This window comes from Oryzias melastigma, linkage group LG2 (assembly GCF_002922805.2).
Source record: "Oryzias melastigma strain HK-1 linkage group LG2, ASM292280v2, whole genome shotgun sequence".
Classification (NCBI taxonomy): domain Eukaryota; kingdom Metazoa; phylum Chordata; class Actinopteri; order Beloniformes; family Adrianichthyidae; genus Oryzias; species Oryzias melastigma.
The window spans coordinates 17,028,037-17,050,415 of NC_050513.1; the positions used below are offsets into that span (position 1 = coordinate 17,028,037).

General features: G+C 38.3%; 2 protein-coding genes across 2 annotated transcripts in view; one reads left to right on the forward strand and one right to left on the reverse strand.

The window, feature by feature from the left end:
* The window catches only part of LOC112156756 (NACHT, LRR and PYD domains-containing protein 12-like), a gene marked incomplete at its 5' end in the record, with an annotated part of 84,657 nt that overhangs the window by 14,793 nt on the left and 47,485 nt on the right, over positions 1 to 22,379 (forward strand). The window lies entirely within an intron of this gene.
* LOC112156763 (zinc finger protein 25) lies at positions 7,217 to 16,126 on the reverse strand. The gene is made up of 3 exons (XM_024289102.2): positions 15,616 to 16,126; positions 10,456 to 10,923; positions 7,217 to 8,884 (listed from the first exon to the last, which is right to left on the reverse strand). The coding sequence occupies exons 1-3, from the start codon at positions 15,758 to 15,760 to the stop codon at positions 7,725 to 7,727; spliced, it is 1,773 nt and encodes a 590-aa protein (XP_024144870.1). The 5' UTR covers positions 15,761 to 16,126; the 3' UTR covers positions 7,217 to 7,724.

Genomic DNA, 22,379 nt, shown 5'->3' on the forward strand with positions numbered 1-22,379 from the left:
CAAAAGCCCAAGTGCAAGTGAAGGGCATTTTAAATTCAAAACTTCAATCAACGTTCAGTAAAATAAAATAAAAAACATCAAAAAATAACACTTCCATAACACTTTCATGTTCATTTTTATGTCAAGACCAAATCTTTTCCTCCTCTGCTGAATTGCAGTAATAAATGAAATAGAGATTTATCATTTCCAATGAACTTTTGTTTTTTAAAACATTAAAGACTGAGAAAAGCGGGATACTCTGTGGATAGTTTGACAGTCTGTTACTGCCGCTGCGCAGCGACATGTCCGGAGCTCAAGCCATGGATATGCCGGCAGACAGACCGCTCTGCCGGGGCTGGATCACGCTTAAACCTCCAGAACATTTAAAACGTCCCCCGGTGCGCTTGCTGTTCGGAACGTCGGGGGTCTGCAGCTCTCGGGACGCGGCGCCGGACGCGAGGCGGTACCACCAGACGTGGTACTGGACGCGAACCGGAGCCGGGTTAGAGTGCAGGAGCTCTCCAGGTCCTAGTGCGGGGCCGGTTCTAGCTCGCAGCTCGGTGGTTGGAGACCCGCCCGTGAACTAGTGAGAGCAGCCGGTGAGAGAGGGCGGGACGCCCACGCGCGGTATGGAAAGGCACTTATGAGAAAATCCGCGATTAATGCGTCAAAAAAATTGTCGGCGTCAAGCACATGTCAGATTACTTATATGATAATTTTATTTAAAGTTTAGAATAAATTTTATGTTGTGCGCAGAATAGATTTGCTGTGAGCAACGGGCGTGGGAGCAGTGCGCAATTGCGCACGTGCGCAGCTTAGAGGGAACATTGCTGGAGAACCTCTTGCACCCGAGGGCTTCATTAAAGTGAAAGTAAGGCTAAATAACCAATCAGCAACCCTGCCACTGTATGTTGTGAAGGTTGACGCCCCACCACTGTTTGGTAGAGAGGGGCTCAGAATCATTAGCTGAACTGGAAAGATTTAAAGTCGGTGCTGATGGTGGATCAAGGTGAGAAAGACAGCTTACAACGTGCGTTTTATGAGTTGTCAGAACTCATGTCTTGAAGTTGGTGTTCACCACAACTTGCCAAAGTTCTGCTAACTGTCATGCTTTTGTTGTGAAATGCGGGGACTCCAACTTTTGGAGTTGTTCTTGAAGTAGTCTCAATATCTGTTAGTACTGGTTGGAGCAGCCTGCCCAGGTAAGTGTTCCCTCATATTTATTTTGGTTCAAATAATGTTGGAAATCAATTTTTAGTGTGTTTTTTTCTGCTATATTAAGCTAACAACATTAAAACTTTATCATGTGTTTTTTTCTTCAGAAGGTTGAGTAAATCCGTCCCTTGAAAAATGTCAGTATTTCTCCCTAACTACTTAATGTCTTAACTATAGCTTTAATCACATATGTGACCGAGTGATATTTAATTTTTTCATGTAAACAAGCTAATTATTGAGAGAGTAACTGCTAATTTCATGGCTAAGATCACCACTTGGGTGTGTCAACCAGACAGCTCAGTAGGCTGGGTGAAGGATTGGCACTCAGGAAACCCAGGTTCAAATCCAGTATGTGCAAACTATTTAATATATTGTGAGTCAGAATTAAAACTTTTAAGTTCGCTTAACTTTTATGGGAGTTAGAAAAACTGAAAATTGAAAGTAAGAAAAACTTAAAAGCATAACTGAAAATGCTGAGTTTAAGTGCTCAACTTGGAATTCTCCTGAAGTTTGTTGCCTTACAATTTTGAGTTTGCCCAACTTTTCTTTTTTTTACAGTGTGCGGAGTTGGGGGGCGGGGTCTGTGTCAACAAGGGCAGAGACCATCCCCTTTTAGCAGAAACACAGTGATATCTTGGTTATTGACCATGATGGCAAAAAAAGCAATAGCTCTAGCAGAAGCACCCGTCGACCGTCGCGGAAGAAAATCGCGTCTGGTGTGACCAAGAGAGCGCCACAAAGCGGCGTGCACTCCGCTCAGCACCGCTTTGCGGCGCTATCGCGTCCGGTGTGACTCCGGCGTTAGTTGCTTGAAGAAAAGGTTCCCTCCAGACCAGGTTACATTCACAGACTCAGTTGCCATAGTGATTGATTCAGTTCAGCTTAACCCGCTTCTTGAAACGAGCTTGGTTTCACCCACTTTCAAGGGTTTAAGTTATCTCTCTTTCTGAAACCGAAAACTCAGAGTTTTACTGAATTTGGAGTTCACAAACTCAGAGTTAAAACAAAACCTGCTTCTTGAAACGGGCCCCTGCTCGTTCTGGACGATGGTTCCTTCAGCAGCAGAAAGTTGTTCTCTGTCAGAATCTTCCTGAGGTTCTGAAGACATGGTTCCTGCAGCTGCAGAAGATCTTCAGCTCCAACAAACACCAAAGTCCTCTGAACAGCAGCAGCTCCGATCATCTGCTAGTCTCACAATCACAGCCACGTTGTCTTTACGTTCAACACGCATTCACTCATTTACGACACTTTAGCTAAAGAGGATTGTTCGGAACCGAACCACGTATGGACCTTTCTCTCCAAAAACATCACAAACGTCCGAACTACACACCGCCGTCCTCTGAAAACAAGCTAACGCTGCTAGCGCCTCGCGCTGTTTACTTCCGGGTCATGTGATGAAACTTTATTTTTAAAAGAAACGTATGAGCAGCTTAATTCAACTACAATGTAGTTTAAAACACTTTCAGTTGATATAAAAACAGTTAAAAAACAAAAACAAAGAAAAGAAAATCTAAAGGAGAAATAAAAACAGTTTTGGATAAAATACATTAGAGCCTATAAACGTTAATGTTAGATTTTACTACAAAATACATCTAAGACTAAATAGACTTAAACACATTTGTTCAACGGTTTTCAAAATTATGGTAATATATAACAAAAATATCTTAAAAAATTTGAATGAGGAAATTTTAAAAGCAAGAAAGATCCTAAAAATACTCTCTAAAGAGAATAATTACTAGTATGATTAAACATTAAACTGTAATCAATAACAATGAAAATCAAATAATTTTGAAATCCTTATTAAAGTGGAAAAATCCAAAAGAGTAGTTGCCTCAAGTTTAAAAACAATTTGATTAAAATATGTATAAAGCATTAAATGAGATGAAACGTCATAAATATTCATGCTGTGGTAACAATCAGCCTCATCGGACAAACAGATTGAGGAGGAGGAGGAGTCTTCATCATTCTCAGAGGAAGATCTAACCAGAGGATGAAGCAGAATCAGTCTATTCCAACGAGAAGGAAAGAGAAATCATTAAAGCTGCAGGAACAAACATCTGGATGATCATGTTCTCCAGCTGCAAGAAGGATGAAAGGATGAAGAACTGTTATATACAAAACAGTAAAAATAAAGAAAAAATCTACAGGGAAAATAAAAACAGTTTGAGGTAAACTTTATTAGCACTGACATGACGACTTCACACTGTAAGTAAATACAAACATTTCTGAAGGAAAAAATAGAAACAAAAATTAAATAAAGAAAAGCAAAAAGCAAAAAAAAATCATCTAAAGAAAATAATTACTAGTGCGCTTCGAGCTCAACTTCAACCACTGAGGTGGTTTCAGTTTAATCTTCTGATCTCACTCCAGATAAACTCCTGTCCTTCATCTGCCACTCCAGCATGAACTTCAGCAGACTGACAGCCGGTGGAGCTGAGGGAGGTCATTGTAGGTCAAATGTCTGCTGTCTTTACATAGGATCGTCTTGACAAAGAAGGATACATAAATCAGACGTTCAAAAAGTCTTTCTTTGGCTCCATGGAATCTGATCAGCTCTGATTTGGGCTTCAGCTGATGTTTGTAATCATGAACTGTGGATTCTTTAGCAGAGAGCAGAACGTTGATCTGATCTGTTGGAACTGACTCCATCCTGAAGCTTCACTGCTGAGTTGCTGTTAGAAAGCTGTCCAGCAGGGGGCAGCACTCCTTCATTCCTGCAGCTGCAACAAACCTCGATCTTCTGAAGAATCCATTGTCATTCAAACTCATCCTGTTACTGACGAACAAAGACCTTCTTCAAGAATGTGGTTCTGCTGCAGAACACTCTTCCTGCTGGACAGTCCCTCGACGGTTTCATATGCATTTTTTTTTAATAATTGAGACACAAAAAGCTGGAAGTTGCAGCTCTTTTCAGTAAGAGATTTTCAACTAAATTAGTTAAAAGTTTGCCCAGATAGCTTTCCCCGCCAGTTTATTAAAATGCAAAACCAAACCTGAACCAAATCAAGAAATTGTTAAACCTAAAAATAAAAAATAACAATACTGATATTTTTTCTTAACAGTGATTTTAAAAAAATGTTTGTTGGTGCAAAATCAATTTTTGAAGACCAACATAATATTCATGCTTATAACAAAAATGTTAAGTTTTTAGTAGTTTTTCTTTTGTCTAAATCAAGAATGTGTTTAAATAAAGCAAATGAATAAATGTAATATATTTTTGAGTGATTAAGTTGTTTTAGTTTGAATGTGTCTGTTGGCCTCTTCAGCGTAATGCTATGTCTTTTAATTTGTTAAGATTTATATTTAAACGTAGCACCAATATATTCAGAATTGAGTCTTTTGGTCTCCTCCAGCTCCTGCCTGACTCGATAGGCTTTGTTTTCCAAAGGACATGGAATCAACTCAGTCATTCAATCATTTTGCTTTTCTTTCTGTTTATTTTGGCAGGTTGATGATTGATAAATGATAGGTTGAAAACCTTAAAAGAAAAAAGTTGATATCTCAATCAAACATTTCTCAGCAAACTCAGCATGTCAAACAAATGTCAAAATAACTCAGGACTGATAAGCAAAGCAATCAACATAAAACAGATTCTTATAGTCCATAAATTCATTTAGTCCATACCGGTTGTGTCTTTGGTTTGTATTCTGGAGCTGGAGTGGAATCAGATCAAACAGAGATGCAGGTGTGAAAGCTCTTTTCAGTGGTGAATGAGGTGAGGTGGGTGTTTGTTTTTTCATGGGGATGTCCGGCCCGGGTGGAGTTAACATGTTTGGCCCGGGTGGAGATTATCTCCGCTTAAACGTGACAATCAGTTGTGATACTCTGGTCTCATCCCTGAAGTCCAACCCATTCCACCTGACAGAACTGGATCTGGGAAGGAGCAACCTTCAGTCTTCAGATGTTCAGCAGCTCCTGGATCAGGTGAAGAGTCCAAACTCCAAACTGCAGACTCTGACTATTTTTTCTGTCCCTTTTAACCATGTTTTGAGGATCTTCCTATGCTTATATAGTCAATTTTCTTACATAAACCTCAGTTGAAAATAAAACAAACCTACTCTAATGTATCGCGTGTTGTCATATTTTATCTATTTTTTATGACAAATACTTTTTATAATGGGTATATCATATCATGTAAAAATTGCCCAGCAAAAAGTGATGATATAACTTTTTATAGCGAAAGTGTTGTAGGGTTCAGAAGGTGAGAAAATGTTAATTTTCACCAGATAATATTCACATTTTAGCAGCATTTTGTACTTATGCAGAAAATATATTGTATGAGTTACAAATCAAGAATTATCCACACACAAAATGGGGTTAGTCTATCTTCGCTCCATTGAAACACCAGTCTGGGCAGTGAGCACAGGGCCCACTACAGGACGTGGGGCCCTCAGGCCACCTTCATGAAGTCTGTTCCTGATTGTTTGGGTAGAGACATTCACACCAGTGGCCCTCTGGAGGTCATTCTGTAGGGCACGAGCAGTGCTCAGCCTGTTCCGCCTTGCACAAAGGAGCAGGTATCGGTCCTGCTGAGGGGTTGAGGACCTTCTACGGCCCTGTCCAGCTCTCCCAGAATAACCACCAGTCTCCTGAAATCTCCTCCATGTTCTGGAGATTGTGCTGGGAGACACATTAAACCTTCTTGCTGCAGCACGTGTGGATGTGCCATCCTGGAGAAGTTGGACAACCTGTGCAACTTCTGTAGGTTAAGGAATCGCCTCATACTGCCAGTAGAGATAATTATCAAGCCAAAATCAGCACAAGTGGAAAACCAGCCAAAAAAGATCAAGAGGGAGAAACTTGAAATGACCTCCACATGTAACACCAGTCCTGTTTGGAGGGTTTTCTAATTGTTGCCACTGAAGTGCACCTGTTGTTAATTCATGAACACCAATACAGCTGAAATTGATTAACGAGGCCCTCAGCTGGTTAACCAACCAGAAAATTATCAGACAGGTTTAATTCAATTCATGCCAGGTCTAATAATGCTGATGGTTGATCCGATCCAGCTGCATGTAAACACACATACTGATCGTGTGTCATTACTGGACTTTACATCATGCATAGAGGGTATGAAAGTCTTTGGAGTGCCAACAGAACCAATCAGCTACTCTCCGCGACCAAACTCTTTTCTTTGAGTTTAAAAGCCGGATTCACAGCTTTCATGTGTGAGCGTGGAACGCACACGTGCATGAGCGGGGGGTGCTTTGTTACGTTGTGAGCTTTGGACCGCAGTCCATCTCGCTTATCTGCGCGAGACACCCGCCGGATTCAGGAGAACCATGTCTCCAGGAAGAACTGTATCTCCGAGCGGTTTCAGGACGGTATGAGCCGGCGTAGGCGGCTTTTAAATGCGGAAATGCCGCTCCACGCACCGAACAGTCCTGAGAAACCGTGTAAAAATCACGAGTTCATGTTCCCAATCACATCCAGACAGAATAAAGACTGATCTTATTCCCACATATTTGAGTGCAGGCAATACGCATTGCCCGCATGAGTTTCGAAAATGATGAGTAAGCAGGCTCTTAAAAATATTAATAATAATGAAAGCATGTTCAGAGTATCATCTCGCTCTATACATGATCTTTGTCTACAACGGAACTCATTATTTCTTCTTCTGCGACTATTTCCGGTATTTTAGACAGTTCTGCACATGTCGAAATGATTTATTCTGACCAACCGTGTGGCGCATGGAATGTTCGTCACAATCGGAGGAAGTTTTCCACACTTCTATTCTAATCCGATCAAAGACATTTTGCACATGTAAACGCAGCTACTGTCTCACACTGGTGATTTGGCAGAAAGTTTTTATGCCAGATGACAGGCATAGGGTAACCCAGTTATGGGGTTAAATCAAGGATTTTTCCTAAAGATCTAGATTAGGCTCAATGCACACCTGGGGATTCAACCCAGGTTTCCTGCATGGCAGCTCCAGATCCATCCCACAGAGCCATCCAGCCACTACACAGCATAGAGACTGTAACAGCTAAAAAATACAATCTCAATGCAATGCAGCCATTCAACCGATTAAAACTTAACTTTAATAATTAAAAACAACAAATTTCTATTTACATGTATAGTTAAAAAATATATTTTGTCAATCAATACAAACAGTAAAACTCATTGTATAGAATTGTAACATGTACATTGAAATGTATCGATTCTTAGTTATTTTGCACTCGATGTACTGTGTTAACAATATTGCAGAAAATAAAACAAATACAGCTTGTTAGCAGAGGGGAGTGTTAAGTGCCTTAGAATCAACTATATTCTTCTGACTTTGATTTCTACCAGCTCAGTGGTCTTGTGGTGGTGTCTTCCTTGAGACTGGATGGTTGAGAGTTCAAATCCACGGTCGAGTCATACCAAAGACTCCAAGAAGTAGTTTCTTTCTTCATGGAAGAAAAAAGTTTACTTTATTCACATCTTACTCCCTTTTAATATAAATCCCAAATTTCTGCTACAAGTTTTCATAAGATTTGTTTATACTAAATCCTTTATTGCATTGTTTGACAAAGACAAGACTTTGCTCATGAGTGAGTTCTCATGTGTCTTTGGAGATGAGATATACGACTAAAACGTTTGTCACATTGTTCACAAGAAAAAGGCCTCTCTCCTGTATGGGATCTCATGTGTTTTTTGAGATAGGACGGAAGACAAAATGTTTTGTTACATTCTTTACAAGAAAAGGGTTTCTCTTCTGTATGAGTTCTCGTGTGTGCTCTGAGATGAGATCCATCACTAAAACGTTTGTCACATAGTTTACAATAATAAGGCTTTTCTCCTGTATGACTTCTCATGTGTCTTTGGAGATCAAATGGTCGGTAAAAACTTGAATTACATTCTTTACAAGAAAAAGGTCTCTCGCCTGTGTGACGTATTATGTGTCTCTTGAGATCAGACATTTGAATAAAACCTGTATTACATTCTTTACAAACAAAAGGCTTCTCTCCCGTGTGAGTTCTCATGTGTCTTTTGAGATCAAATATTTGCTTAAAACTTTTGTCACATCTCTTACAAGAGAAAGACTTCTCTTTTGTATGATTTCTCAAGTGTTTTTTAAAATTAGGTAATTGACTAAAACGTGTATCGCATTCCTTACAGACATAAGGTCTATCGACAGACTCAGTAACGTCTTTGTCAACACGAGAGTTAACTTTTCTTGAGCTTTTACCAGACTTCAAAGAGGAAATTCTTTTTTCTTTTGGAGATTGTTTGTGTTTCTTAACCAAAGTTTTTTTCTTTGAATTTTTACCAACATCAGAGCTACAATGACTTTTTGAAATGTGGGAGTTGTCCACATTTAGGATATGACTTTTGTCTCTTTTCTTCCTGTTTTGTTGGTCTGTTTTTTCATCTGTAGTTAAGGTTGATTCTTTATGCTGGTTTCCTTCATCATCCGGACTACTAGTTACATTAAAACTCTGCTGATTGATAAGATCTGTTTCACTGTATTCATTTTCCTCCAAAGTAGGAATCTCCATCAAGATATCAGTTTCCTTCTTCAGATCAAGTTGTTCTTCATCCTGACTGATGCAGGTCTCCTCTTGCTCCTCTTTAATTGGTAAAGGTTCTAGTTGCCCCCATCCCTCTTCAGTGTATGGAGGTTCTGGTTCCTCGTGTTTCTCTTTGAAGTTCCTCTGCTGGTTCCAGAGATACTCCTCTTCAGTCCTATAATGCTGGGGGAGGACTGCAGGGATAAAGACACATGAATCAATCACGGATTTATCTGATTTTAAAATGCTTTTTATTGGTATAGATTGATTGGATTCAATTTTTTTTCTGTCACAGACAAATAGATTTAGTTGGATCGTTGAAATATAAATTGATTATTGTTTCACCCCCACTAAATTAGTTATAAAACGTCTATTTCATCACTAAAATGTAAGCTAAACTCCAAATTAGATCACACTACTCCTAACCTTCATCAGATGCCAATTAGCCAAAACAGCTAGCAGATTGCTAAAATATTAGCTACATTCCAAAATATTCTAAAAGAAAAAAAAACTTGTAGAAAACAAATTAACCAAAAGAGCTAGCATATCGCAAAAACAACAGCTCCTAATTAGCTTAAAAAAACGGAAAAATGTCCTATTTAGCCAAAACAACAAGCATAATGCCAAAGTATTAGCTAACTGCCAAAGTACCCCATGAACCTCAGTAGATACCAAAGGCCCCTGACCTTGCAGCAATGCATCATAAATCTGACGATTCTTTGAAGTAGCTTAAGCAACTAAAATAATTGTAATAGGTCATTATTAGACATGTGGAGAAAGTTTGGTGACTGTTGAGATAGTATTTTCAGAACTATTGTGATTCATATCGCCATTAAAACATTTGAAAAAATAATGATGACATTTAATATTGTGAAGAGTATTCATGACTAGCTCATATTAATGTTACCAAATCAATGCACCACTCTCATGAAAAAAACAAAGAAAACCCAACATTTTTCTGTTAAAAGGCTGTTGTAGGTTGTTTGCATTAAGACAACCTAATAAAGACACTTGGTGTCAATTTAAAATGTTTTTCAAAGAATTATTGATCCCGGAAGTCCAAATCTGTGAATCCCTTGCTATCTTAGCCTAGCTTATCTGAACTGGTTTTGTGCTCCTTTTTCCCAAACTAGTGCCAAAAAAATGTGATGATCCGCTTATGATTTGCACACTTCTAGTAGAGTATTTATCTGGAATAATAAGATAGACATATAAAGCGCTGATCATAAGAATAAATTACTTGTTTGATCACTGATCAAAGATCCAATTTCACTTAAGTCATTGTGTGATGTGGCGATTTCCGTCCGATCACATGTTCGGAACATACCTGGGATTCAACATAGAGAACACTTCAATATACACAACTCTTATAGCCAGACATGTGAAGATGAGGTCATGCTTTTTTTAAAGGGTAACCAAACCCTAAATTAACTTTTTTAGCTGTTGACATCTATAAATGGGGATTTAAATGTGCTGTCTGTTGGTCACAGCCTAATTTTTGACAAATTTAAATAAAATTGTTTAATTCTTCAAAGTATTGTCAAAAACCTCCTGTGTGCTGCCCCCTACAGGTTGAATTGGGGTATTACAGTAGAGTTTTGTGATTGGTCAAGTCATGTAAGTTTCAGAAGTCTGATGTCATGATCTGCAGCAATGAAAACAGCCCTGCCCCAAACTTCCTGGTTTGGTTACCCTTTAAGTTCCTCTGTTGATTAGCATCACTCACCATTAATACCCAATGAAGCCTCGAATTCAATTAACTCACCTTCCTCACAAGTACGAATCTCCATCAAAGTATCAGTCTCCTGCTTCAGATCCTGAATGATGCAAAGACCTTCCAGTTCCTCTTTCATCTGTGGAGGTTCTGGTTCTTCCTGTTCTTCTTTAATCAGATAAGATTCTGATTCTTCTCTTTCGTCTTTAATCTCTGGAGGTTCCGGTTCTTCCTGTTCTTCTTTCATCTGTGAAGGTTCTGTTTCTTCTAGTTCCTCTTTCATCTGTGGAGGTTCTGGTTCCTCCTGTTTGTCTTTATTCTGATATGATTCTGCTTTTTCTCTTTCATCTTTAATCTCTGGAGGTTCTGGTTCTTCATATTCCTCTTTAATCTGAGAAGGTTCTTGTTCTTCAATTTCCTCTTTCACCTGAGGAGGTTCTGGATCCTCATGATCCACACTGCTGTTCCTCTGCTGGTTACATAGAACCTCTTCTTCACTCAGATAGTCCTGGGGGAGGGCTGCAGGGACACAAACACAAGAGTGAGTCCTTCATAAAAAATCATAAAAGCAAGATGGCAGCAGTTTCTTGTGTATCTCTTTGGTTTATTAGAAAACATGCAAATAATTTGAAGAAATAATGGATTTGTAGTTTTGGTTATTGTCTTTATCTTATTAGGTTTTGTGTTGGTTTATTATTAGAATAAGACATAAGTACTTATTCTGATCATCTGCTGTACAACATTGTCTAGTTGCTGTTCAGAGATTAAATTTCTTCAACTATATTTGCATTTACTTGTTTAGATTTAAAAAGTAAAGTTAGAGTCTTTGCCATTGTTGTTATGTTTATATTTAATAGTAAGAAGAGAAAATGGACGACAGGTCACCAAACTCACAGTGATAGAAAACGTCATGTTTGTGTGTCATGTGACTCTGCTGCAGCAGGAAGATCTTATTTGACACAGGAAATGTTTTTAAAGGAACTTGTACATGCTGTTATCAGAACTAAAGATGTTTAACAATTACAATACCTGAAAGCTGAATAAAAGGCTTGACAGTCACAAAGACATAACCAAGGTGTATTTTTCTAAAGTGGAATTTGCTGTTCTCTGTGGGTTCTGGTCTGTAAGAAACTGGACCAAAGGGTTCTTTTCATGTTAAAGCTTGCAGACTCCTGTGCTAAACTCACGCTTCCTGCTCGGCGGTCAGCTTCTGTTCATGCAGACCACAACCAGCACTCCATTTACTATCATCATTTTGATTTGCTTTGTAATAGGCTGGCCCCGGTACCAGAGAGACTTATTTATTTTCCCCCCATGGTGATACAATGAATACAGATCCTTCAATATATTTTTACTATTTTAATAAAAAGAGCAAACTTGCTAGTTCTCTATTTAAATTGAAACAGAGAAAGACGATGCCAATCATTCTGTCTTCAGTGGCTCAAACACCTGATCAAAGAAAGTCTTTAGTTTTCAGAAAGATAACAGTAGTGAATGGTTGCAGAGCTTTAGGACAAAAGTCATAGTTTGACAGTTCTCTGTCCCTTTACCTCCCCTGGTCACTGCTGCTGTCTTCCTGTTTTATCTGCACAAGAGTTCAGGATGATGGTGGGGCATTCTGACACTTCTGTAACTCATCTACTCTACCGGCTCCTCCAGCATCACCCTGCCAGTCCGTCAGCTCATCTCTAGTGGTGTTGAACCTCTGAGCTTAGTCAGACTCTAGCCTGTGCTTTTAATGCATCGTCTTTTTCTGATCTACAGTCAAACCTTTACCCTGAAATAACCACTAGTTTAACCTAACCCATCCTCCAGAAAACCACCCGTCTGCTCTGACCCTAGAAAATCCTCTGCCAACTTGTATCTCAGCTCCAATAAACTATGTTGTTTTGTCACCACCACTTTGATTTCCTTTGACCGTAACAAGGGCAGGTTAGCCTTTCTCACCTTCCTGCTGTTGTGTCTGCTCGACTCCTTGCTGCTTCTCAGCTTCTCACCATTAGCTAGTGCAGGGGTCGGCAACCTTTACCAGTAAAAGAGCCATTTGGGCTAGTTTTCTACTGATGAAAACCTAGAGGGAGCCACGTAGATTTACTTTAGCCTTTAGGAAATTTGGAGAATTCATTACCATTTTTAAAATAATAAAAATAAATATAAATTATTCCTATTTTTGGCACAATCGAAAGTAAAAATATAAAAAAGAAAAAAGTATCTCTCATTTTTACCTTTTACCATGGTGGATGCCAAATTAGCCCAAAATCTAGCTTGTTGCTTAATTACTAGATAGACTCCAAAACAGACTAAAATTCCTCAGTAAACTAAATTACTCAAAAATGTTAGATTCTAAAATAGAAGCTAAACTCTACATTAGCCTAAAAAATCTGAGTAGATAACAAATTAGCCAAAAACTTTAGCTTGTCGCTAAATGTTTTGCTAAACTCCAAATTAGCATAAATAACTCAGTAGAGGCCAAGGTAGGCAAAAAAAGCCTATTTGTTGCCTAATTACTAGATAAACTAGAAAAAAAACAAAAATTCCTTAGTAAATTAAATTACTTTAAAAAATGACTATTATTCTATTTTTCTTCAGCAAGAGAGCCACCATAGAGAGACTCAGGTTTGGTAGTGACATGAATGGCGTTCATTGTAATTTAAATAAAGTGCCAACCATTTAAAAATTAATCATGAAAGAGAAATGAATAATTGGGGTTTATGTCCAGTCGAATGTATATGACACCATGATATAATTTACATGTTTGTCTTCTATCACATATGAGTTTGTACTAAAGTTTCCCTACTTAACTTTGTTGTAATAAAATTCTTAAATGTCTCTTTCACAAAACAGCAGCTTGATTTTATTCAATCTTCATTCTCTGTAAAATATCTGCAGGGGGTTGGAACTTTCTTTATACTCCAGATTTCATGTATGATTGATCAAACGAAGATTCAATTAAACCAAATGTATTTATAAAAGAGCCCTTCTCATGCTTGTGCAGCTTGAAGCACAGTAGAATTTAAAACAAAAACAAGCAAATAAATCAATCAATAACAATTAGATACAAATAGAAATAAAAAAAGATATAGACTTTCCCTCAACTTTGCCCTTAACTGCTAAGGTGAAACCTAAAAATCAGACTCCGTCTTCCTCCTCGCCTGACTTTTAAGCTGTGAGGGATAAATACAACATAAAATGATAAAACATTCACTGAAACTTCTATTTTCTATTTATGACAATAAGGATAAATCCATTATATTTATAACTGTATTAACTGCATCATTATAACTTTAGTGAGTTTGTTTGCTGCATGTTATTCAGAGCAGGTTTGATGTGTGGTAAAAACTATAGCACTAATCTTCTATTTCTAGTCAAGACTCCTGTTCTTTTCCTTTAAATGCAGATTTATTTGATTTTGAAGTTGAAGGATTGTCTTCAGTTTTCTCTCTCACTCTTTTCTGCACAAAGAAACAGCTGTTTGTGTTTACCTTTACTGGTCTGGAGTTTCGGTTTAGCAATCGGACCATTCTTTTAAGAAGGAAGTAAATGTACGTAAGACACAAGACCGAGGATAGTTTTTAAAATTGGCAAACTGCTAGCGTTTTGGACTATTTTGGTATTTACCAAGATTTTTTTTTTGTTTATTTTGGAGTTTAGCTAATATTTACATGCTAGCTGTTTTAGGCAAATGTAAGCTTTTCTTTTATTTTTAGGCTATTTTGAAGTTTAAGTAGTTTTTCAGCTACATGCTAGCTGCTTTGGCTAACCTAAGTTTTTCTCTTTTTTTAGGCTAATTGCTCATTTAGACAATATTTTAGCTGGCTATAAGCCTCAGTGATTTCAACTGTCAGCTTCAACATTTTAGCTATCAATTTTAGCATCTTCAGCTATTATCTTCAGCAGCCAAATTCAGCTTACAGCACTACTAGCATTTTTGCAGGTAATGCTATATACTGTATCTATATATATGCTATATAACAGTTTTAAGGCTTTAAGGAAATTTAGTTTTAGAGTGTTCAATAAATGTTTATCCTGTTTGGCCCGCGACCTAAGCAGTGTTTGGGATTTTGGCCCCTTGTGCGATTGAGTTTGACCCCCCTGGTTTAGATCATTATTGGACATAGTAATGACTTGGCTCAGTGTCTGTTAGAAACAAACAGCTTCATTAGAAACACCAAAGCTGAACCAGCTGAGCACCAACATTGTTCTTATTTTGTCAACACCCCCAAAGATGCCCCCATCAGAAGTGTTAGGGGTAACAGATTACCAAGTAACAAGTTACTGTAGTTTAATAACTTTTGTCAGTAACGGAGGAACAAAAAAAATTACAGTTTAAATTTCTGTATTAAATTACAATTTACTACAAAGATAAATATTTACTGGATATTGTCTATCACTGGTTTTCTTCAGAACGTAACTCCTGTGATAAAATAAGGACCACTGTAGATAATATTTGTGCTTTTGTAACAACCAGATATGGCCAGAGATTATTGTTTGTTTGATTTAAAAGCAACAATTTCCCCTAAATGTCACAAATCTCACTGAATGGAGCCTGAGGAATTCATGCCGCTACACCCCATGGCACAATCTGAACCACTTTATGAATCAGTCACATGGTGCAGTGAAGCTTCAGACATCATAATGTTCAGCTCCTCCTCTAGATGAACTAAGCCTTAATCATAGACATATGTTATCACTGGACAAAGCGAGGTGTCACCTGTAGAAAACGCCTTACCTCATCAGCACCCGCATTACGAGCACTGATGGCATTGATTGGTCCGAGTCAGTCTGAGTCACGTTCTTAGGGTAATTACAGTCACAAACCACAAGCAAGTTTGTTGGAAGTCCAAACCCTTTTCCACTGAAAGCAGCTCGGGAGAATCTGTCAATCAAAGTTCTAGGATGGCCCCGCAGCACCACATGCTTTCACTGAGGCATCTGATTGGTTAGTTAACTTGAATGGGTTGCAATAACGAAAAGAATTTAAATAAAAAAAAAATAGGATTAGAAAGAAGAATGTATCAAATTAAGAATACTTATTCTGTAAAATATAATGACGGAGTAATAACTGTCTATTTCTCAATAGAAGTCTATGGGATTTGGATATTTTTGGAACCAGCAGGTACTTCCTTTTTGGAACACCAGAGGGAAGGGCTTGGGCTGTTCAGTGTTTATACAGTCAATGGCCTCGATACGTCACATCACGAGTGAACATACCAACAACGTGGAGCTGAAGCTGCGGGTTCCAGATGAAATCCAGCAGTTTATGCAGATCACAGAGCTCCTCCTCGTTCTGGACGATGGTTCCTTCAGCAGCAGAAGGTTGTTCTCTGTCAGAATCTTCCTGAGGTTCCGAAGACATGGTTCCTGCAGCTGCAGAAGATCTTCAGCTCCAACAAACACCAAAGTCCTCTGAACAGCAGCAGCTCCGATCATCTGCTAGTCTCACAATCACAGCCACGTTGTCTTTACGTTCAACACGCATTCACTCATTTACGACACTTTAGCTAAAGAGGATTGTTCGGAACCGAACCACGTATCGTCCTGTCTGTCCAAAAACCTCACGAACGTCCAGACAAAACATCACTATCCTATTTGTTTCAAGCTAGCGCTGCTTACGCCTCTTTCTGTTTACTTCCGGCTCACTTCCGGGTCACGTGTGAAAACTTCATTTAAAGACAAACGTATAAGCGGCTTAATTGGATCTCAGTGTGGTTCAGAATGCTTCCAATAATTAAAAAAAACAACTTTACTTAGGATACGAATGGGGGTTAATATATTAAACTCTTCGGATTTCTGACTTCCTGTTCTGGTCATTGATCTCAGGGCGCCATCTTGTTGTCTGCAGGCTCGGCCTGTTTGGGCACGACACGCTAGCAGCGTTAGCTTGTGTTCAGAGGGCGATGGTGTTTGGTTTGGACCTTTTTGGGAGGGTTTGGACAGAAAGGTCGATACGTGGTTCGGTTCCGAACAATCCTCTTTAGCTAAAGTGTCGTAAATGAGTGAATGCGTGTTGAACGTAAAGACAACGTGGCTGTGATTGTGAGACTAGCAGATGATCGGAGCTGCTGCTGTTCAGAGGACTTTGGTGTTTGTTGGAGCTGAAGATCTTCTGCAGCTGCAGGAACCATGTCTTCAGAACCTCAGGAAGATTCTGACAGAGAACAACTTTCTGCTGCTGAAGGAACCATCGTCCAGAACGAGGAGGAGCTCCGTGGACAGAGCAGAATGATGGATTCCAGCTGGAACCCGCAGCTACAGCTGCATGTCATGGGTATGTTCACTAACAAACACCTGCAGACAGAAAAATCTTTGTTTTTTCTCGTCTGGGTTGGCATTATTCTGTGCAGCTGGATAGCTTCAATATTGCTGCTGTTTTTTGGATCACTGCTAATGCTAGCTTGGAGTTGTGGCTGTTCTATTGCAGAAGAGTAGAGATGAATGTCACCATAAACCAAATAACTCCATTTGTCAAATGTGAACGCTCCATAGTTTATAAAATAAATGTGTAATCATCAGCAGGTCATTTACAGTTGAATATTTCTTTCCTATCACACCTTAAACACAGCGGGGACAGTGAAGGAACACGAAGAAACAGACCATCAGCCACCAGGAAAACAAAGAAAAGACATGATTGAAAAATAAAATTTTTTGAAGTTTCAAGAGAACACAAATAAAACTGAACTCTAAAGTGCTTGATAATTTCATGTAACCCTTGTGCTATCCTATGGATGTTTACGTTAAAAGTGGGGTCATCTGGACGAGAGTACGAGAGTTAAAAGATGTTGATAAAATGTTTATGTAGAAAAAAAAGATGTTTTATGGAAAAACTAACTTTACCTAAAATATGTTTTAAAAAATGATTAAAGAACTGGTAAAGCTTAATATTAATATGCTAATGGCTGGGCTTTAAAATATATCGATATTACCAATGAAATTGAATTTGATGTTTCAGACCAGCAACTTTTATGACATGAAGTGCCAATTTACAATGTTCTCCTCAACAACTGTGTCATCACCAGCTATAATGTGATCTCTGTTGTCGTTCACCTTTTGACTTATCCTGACAGGAATCATCCAAGTGAATCAGCTTTCACTGATTCACACAATTCCTGACACAGTCCTGTGTTTTTAAGGCTCGGAAAGATCTAGTTATGCAGCAGCAGCATGAAGAATCTTGAGTAAGGATCCTCACTGGATTTTAGCTCATTGAACGTCGTACATCCAGCCAACTGAGTTATCCAGCCACGTCCAACTCTAATGTGAACATTAATACAAAGAAATACAAAAGCGTGTCCAATATATCTGGAAAAAATGTAGTTCACAAGCAGCATGTCAAATATCTTTTTCTGAACATATTGGCTCAAAATTGTGCTTTCATAATAATATTGTACACAGAAAATTGTTGCAACTATGTTTGATTGAAAGTACTGCATTTGTAGTGTGTCATACTAAAAGTAATATGATTGGATACATCAGAACAAAATACCATGAACTTCACAACAGTTATAAGGAAAAAAACATGAGAATGATTTTGGCTTTTTTATTTTTTGTTACATTATGAGTAAATTGTTAGTTAATTCTGTGATTATACTTTTATTTAATATAAAACTAATGTTTTTTTTTTTTTACTTTTTCATTAGTTTGCTATTTATAATGATTTAAAGATCAGTCATAAACTTTTGCTTGATGCTTTTCATGAACATGCAAACAATCCATCCAGAAACACGCGCTCAAATCCCCACACTTGTCTCTCCGGTAATAGTTTCAAAACACAGGAACTATCACAGCTTTTTCATTTAATTGGGGAACCTTTTTTTCTACCTTAATCTCCAAAAATTTAAATCACCCGGTCATGAAGGCTGGCGCTGAAGGTAATGTGCGTTGCGTGAAATGATTAAGTTTTATTGAAAAAAAAAAGCCGCAACGTTTATATCGGTGGGCGGGGTTACTGTCACAGCGCTGCGTGAATGGACTATGACGCCATGGGGGATCAAAGATCCTTGTGTGGAGGGATGATCACTCTTTTCAAATCCGAGAAATACAGACGACAAAGTATTTTTTTGTTGTCACCTAGCGTGCCCCTGTCTTTCCCTCTTTCCACTTCTTTCCCCTAGGTTGCCGACACCCGTTTTAGACGATTTTATTTTTTGGTAACCAAGATTTTTTCTTGCTCCACACTCTGCCCTCTTGGGGCCGTGACGAAGTTAGGTTTAGGTTGGATACACAACAGACATTTGCTCTGTTCATATTTGGGGAGTTTTTGTTCAATAGCTCTTGAATTATAGAACCAAATAACATACATTTTTTTAAATAATAAAACTGACTAAGAGCTACCTGGAACAGCAGGTTTAGATTAGCTTTCAGAGCTTTTTTCTAATTTTAGTACATTTTTTGGTGTAAGCTTGTAGGTTTTTCTTCAACAAATTTTAAGTTATTAGACCTACCGGTAATTGGTCCCAATTACTTTAGAATAGTTAAACTGACTAAGAGCTACCACGAAGAGTAATTTAGATCGGCTTTTAAGGCTTTTATTTATTTCAGTCAAATAGTTCTTGACTAAGAACTATCTGGAACAGCAGTTTAGATTAGCCTTTGATGTTTTGTTTTTTTCATTTTAGTCAAAGTTTTCAAGTTTTTCTTCCAGAACTTGTAAGTTATTGGACCTACGTAGTTTCCATCACTTTAGAATAGTAAAACTGACTAAGAACTATCAGGGGCAGCAGTTTAGATCGGCTTTCAAGAATTTTAATTATTTTAGTCAATTTTTTGGCTTAAACATACACGTTTTTCTTCAATAACTTTTAAGTTATTGGACCTATATGGTCTAAATGACTTTAAAATATTAAAATTGAGTAAGCACTACCTGGAGCAAAAGTTTAGATTAGCTTTTAAATGCTTTTTCTAATTTGAGTCATTTTTTATGTAAATTTACCCATTTTCTTGAATAACTTTAAGTTATTGGACCTAATGGTCCAAATTACTTTAGAATAGTAAACTTGACTAAGAACTACATGGAACAGCAGTTTAGATTAACTTTTGATGCCGTTTCTCATTTTAGTCAATTTTGAGTGTAAATTTTCACTTTTTTCTTCTATAGCTTTCAAGTTAATTGACCAAAGTGGTCCAAATCACTTTAGAATATTTAAACTGACTAAGAACTATCTGGAACAGCAGTTTAGACTAGTTTCAGGGTTTTTTCCTCAATTTAGTCAATATTTTGGTGTAAAGTTACAAGTTTTCTTCAATAACTTTTAAGTTAATTGATCTATTTCTTTAAATCACTTCAGCTTTCAGCTTCTGTGTTTTCATCTATCAATTTCAGCATTTTCAGCTATCAGCACTAGCATCTTCAGCAGCCAAATTCAGCTTACAGCATTCACACTAGCATTATCACAGGCAATGCTGGTTTGAGTATGTCTAGTTTTTAGTTCGTTTAAAGCTAATGATGGTTAAGTTGTGTGTTTTTAAATCCATTTCGTGCATGACCCAATTAGTCGGCTAATCGGAAAAAATAATTGGTTATTAGTAGAGCTGTCAGGCGATTAAAGTTTTTAATCGCGATTAATCGCACTGTCCAGAGTTAACTCGCGATTAATCGCAAATTTACATGTGGCTTTTTTAAGGAAAAAAATGTGTGGTTCGTGTAATTTAGTAGTTCTACATTAATTATGAAAACAAGAATGACAAAATTAATAGTTTTCATCAGAAATACTTTATTTTGTAACATTGTATTGAGATAAACTTTCTTAACAATAAAAGGCTCTAACATAAAATCCCTAACAAAAGCCCAAGTCCAAGTGAAGGGCATTTTAAATTCAAAACTTCAATCAACGTTCAGTAAAATAAAATAAAAAACATCAAAAATAACATTTCCATAACACTTTCATGTTCATTTTTTGTCAGGACCAAATCTTTTCCTCCTCTGCTGAACTACAGTAATAAATGAAATAGAGATTTATCATTTCCAATTAACTTTTGTTTTTTAAAACCTTAAAGACTGAGAAAAGCGGGATACACTGTGGATAGTTTGACAGTCTGTTACTGCCGCCGCGTTCTCTGGCTGCAGCTCGATGCAGCGACGTGTCCAGCGGAGCTCACGGATGAATATGCCGGCAGACAGACCGCTATGCTGGGGCTGGATCACACTTAAACCTCCAGAACATTTAAAACGTCCCTCGGTGCGCTTGCTGTTCGGAACGTCGGGGGCGCGCAGCTCTCGGCGCCGGACGCGAGCCGGTACCACCAGACGTGGTACTGGACGCGAACCGGAGCCGGGTTAGGGTGCAGGAGCTCTCCAGGTCCTAGCGCGGGCCGGTTTTAGCTCGCAGCTCGGTGGTTGGAGACCCGCCCGTGATCTAGTGAGAGCAGCCGGTGAGTTGGAGGGCGGGACGCCCGCGCGCGCGGTATGGAAAGGCACGTATGAGAAAGTCCGCGATTAATGCGTCAAAAAAATTGTCGGCGTCAAGCACACGTCAGATTAATGCGTTTTTAACGCGACAAATCTGACAGCCCTAGTTATTAGTCGACTTCTAAAATAATTGTTTGTGGCAGCCCCATTCTGCAGGGAAACTTGCACAGACACCAACATACATGACACACCAGGCCAGGAGGCCATAACAGGCATGTACTGATGAGGGAAGAAAGCACAATCACAAAGACAGCACTGCAGTGGACACCAGGAGAAAAACGAAAAAGAGGACGGCCGGAGATCACCCGAGGGTGAACAGTAGATGCAGAGCTGAAAGAATTTGGACATACCTGGGGATCCATCTACACCTTGACTCTCGCAACTGTCAGAAATGGAAAGATTTTGTTGCAGCCTTAAGAGTCTTAAGGCGTAAAGGGTAGTAAGAACAAGATCCCTTTGAGTTGGAATTACATCTCTGCCTTTAATTAATATCTCAATGATGTTGGTGCAACTTCTCAGAAGGTGCGAGGATGCACAGAGCAGCACTTGGGGACTCATTTCAAGATCTTGAGCCAGGATCCAGGTCAGGTGTGTCCAGCTGGAGGTTTTTTCTATTGGGATTAGTTTAGGAATTGATGGACTGCAGGAAACCCATCCAGACACCTGTAGAACATACAGATTCCAAATCCAAAGATGCTCTGTTTGAATTTATGAGCTGTTGTAATGTCAACGGCACCCCGCCAGTGTGCACAAACTCAGGTGCTATAAGAGAAGATGGTATCTTCCAACTTCTGACTTATCATATATCTTCTAATAGTGACCAGTTGTCTAATAAATGCCGGTCTCAATGTATCTTAGAATGGTGCAAGAAGATGAGTGATATGGAGAAGATGGCAGCCAAAACAAAAAAAAAACATAGAGAAAACTTTTCAGTCTCCTCATCAGGTTTAGACTACAGGTTCCTGACTGACAGCTTCGAGTGTTAAAGAGTCTTTCTAGCTGCTAAAGAGAAGAAACAACCCATTTGTGATAGAAAACAAAACTCTTCATAGAAATATTCATAGAAAACCAGAGGGCAAAGACTGATTTGAACTTTAAGGAGTTCCTTAGGGAAAAAAAGTAATTTTATCCGAGGTTGTTTTTATGTTGTGACTTCCTCTCTGCATTCAACATAACATTTTTTAAAAATACCACCCATGTAAATTTCTTAGTAAAACCAATGTAATAATTTGTCCAGTAAAAAAATACATTTAGATTTTTTAATGTATTTTATCAACTGAGTCAAGATTTTTGTAACTTGGAGCATCAAACCACACACAGAAAAATCTGTTTGAAGGCTGTTGTTACCAAAAGTGCTCTGCTGAATGATTGTATTGTTAGGATTATATGATTTTGATATTATTTTATTAACAAAAAAAGACCCTATTTGGGGTAACATTTTTTTCAAATCCTTTTTATAATCTTGGGGTTTTAATGCACTGGAGACTGAATTGCCAACATTATCTCTTACGGTTGTTACTTAGAATCAGAGGTAAAGCGTTGCTTAAACTAAATTCACTTGTGCTGATGC

Bases quoted from the DNA above. Each gene is read 5' to 3' on its own strand.
- LOC112156763 (XM_024289102.2), bottom strand. From the start codon at position 15,760: ATGTCTTCGGAACCTCAGGAAGATTCTGACAGAGAACAACCTTCTGCT. The intron at 10,924-15,615 runs GTATGTTCACTC...GTGTCCCTGCAG, and splicing joins GCTTCAGCTCCACGTTGTTG to CCCTCCCCCAGGACTATCTG. The intron at 8,885-10,455 runs GTGAGTTAATTG...TTATCCCTGCAG, and splicing joins GATTCGTACTTGTGAGGAAG to TCCTCCCCCAGCATTATAGG.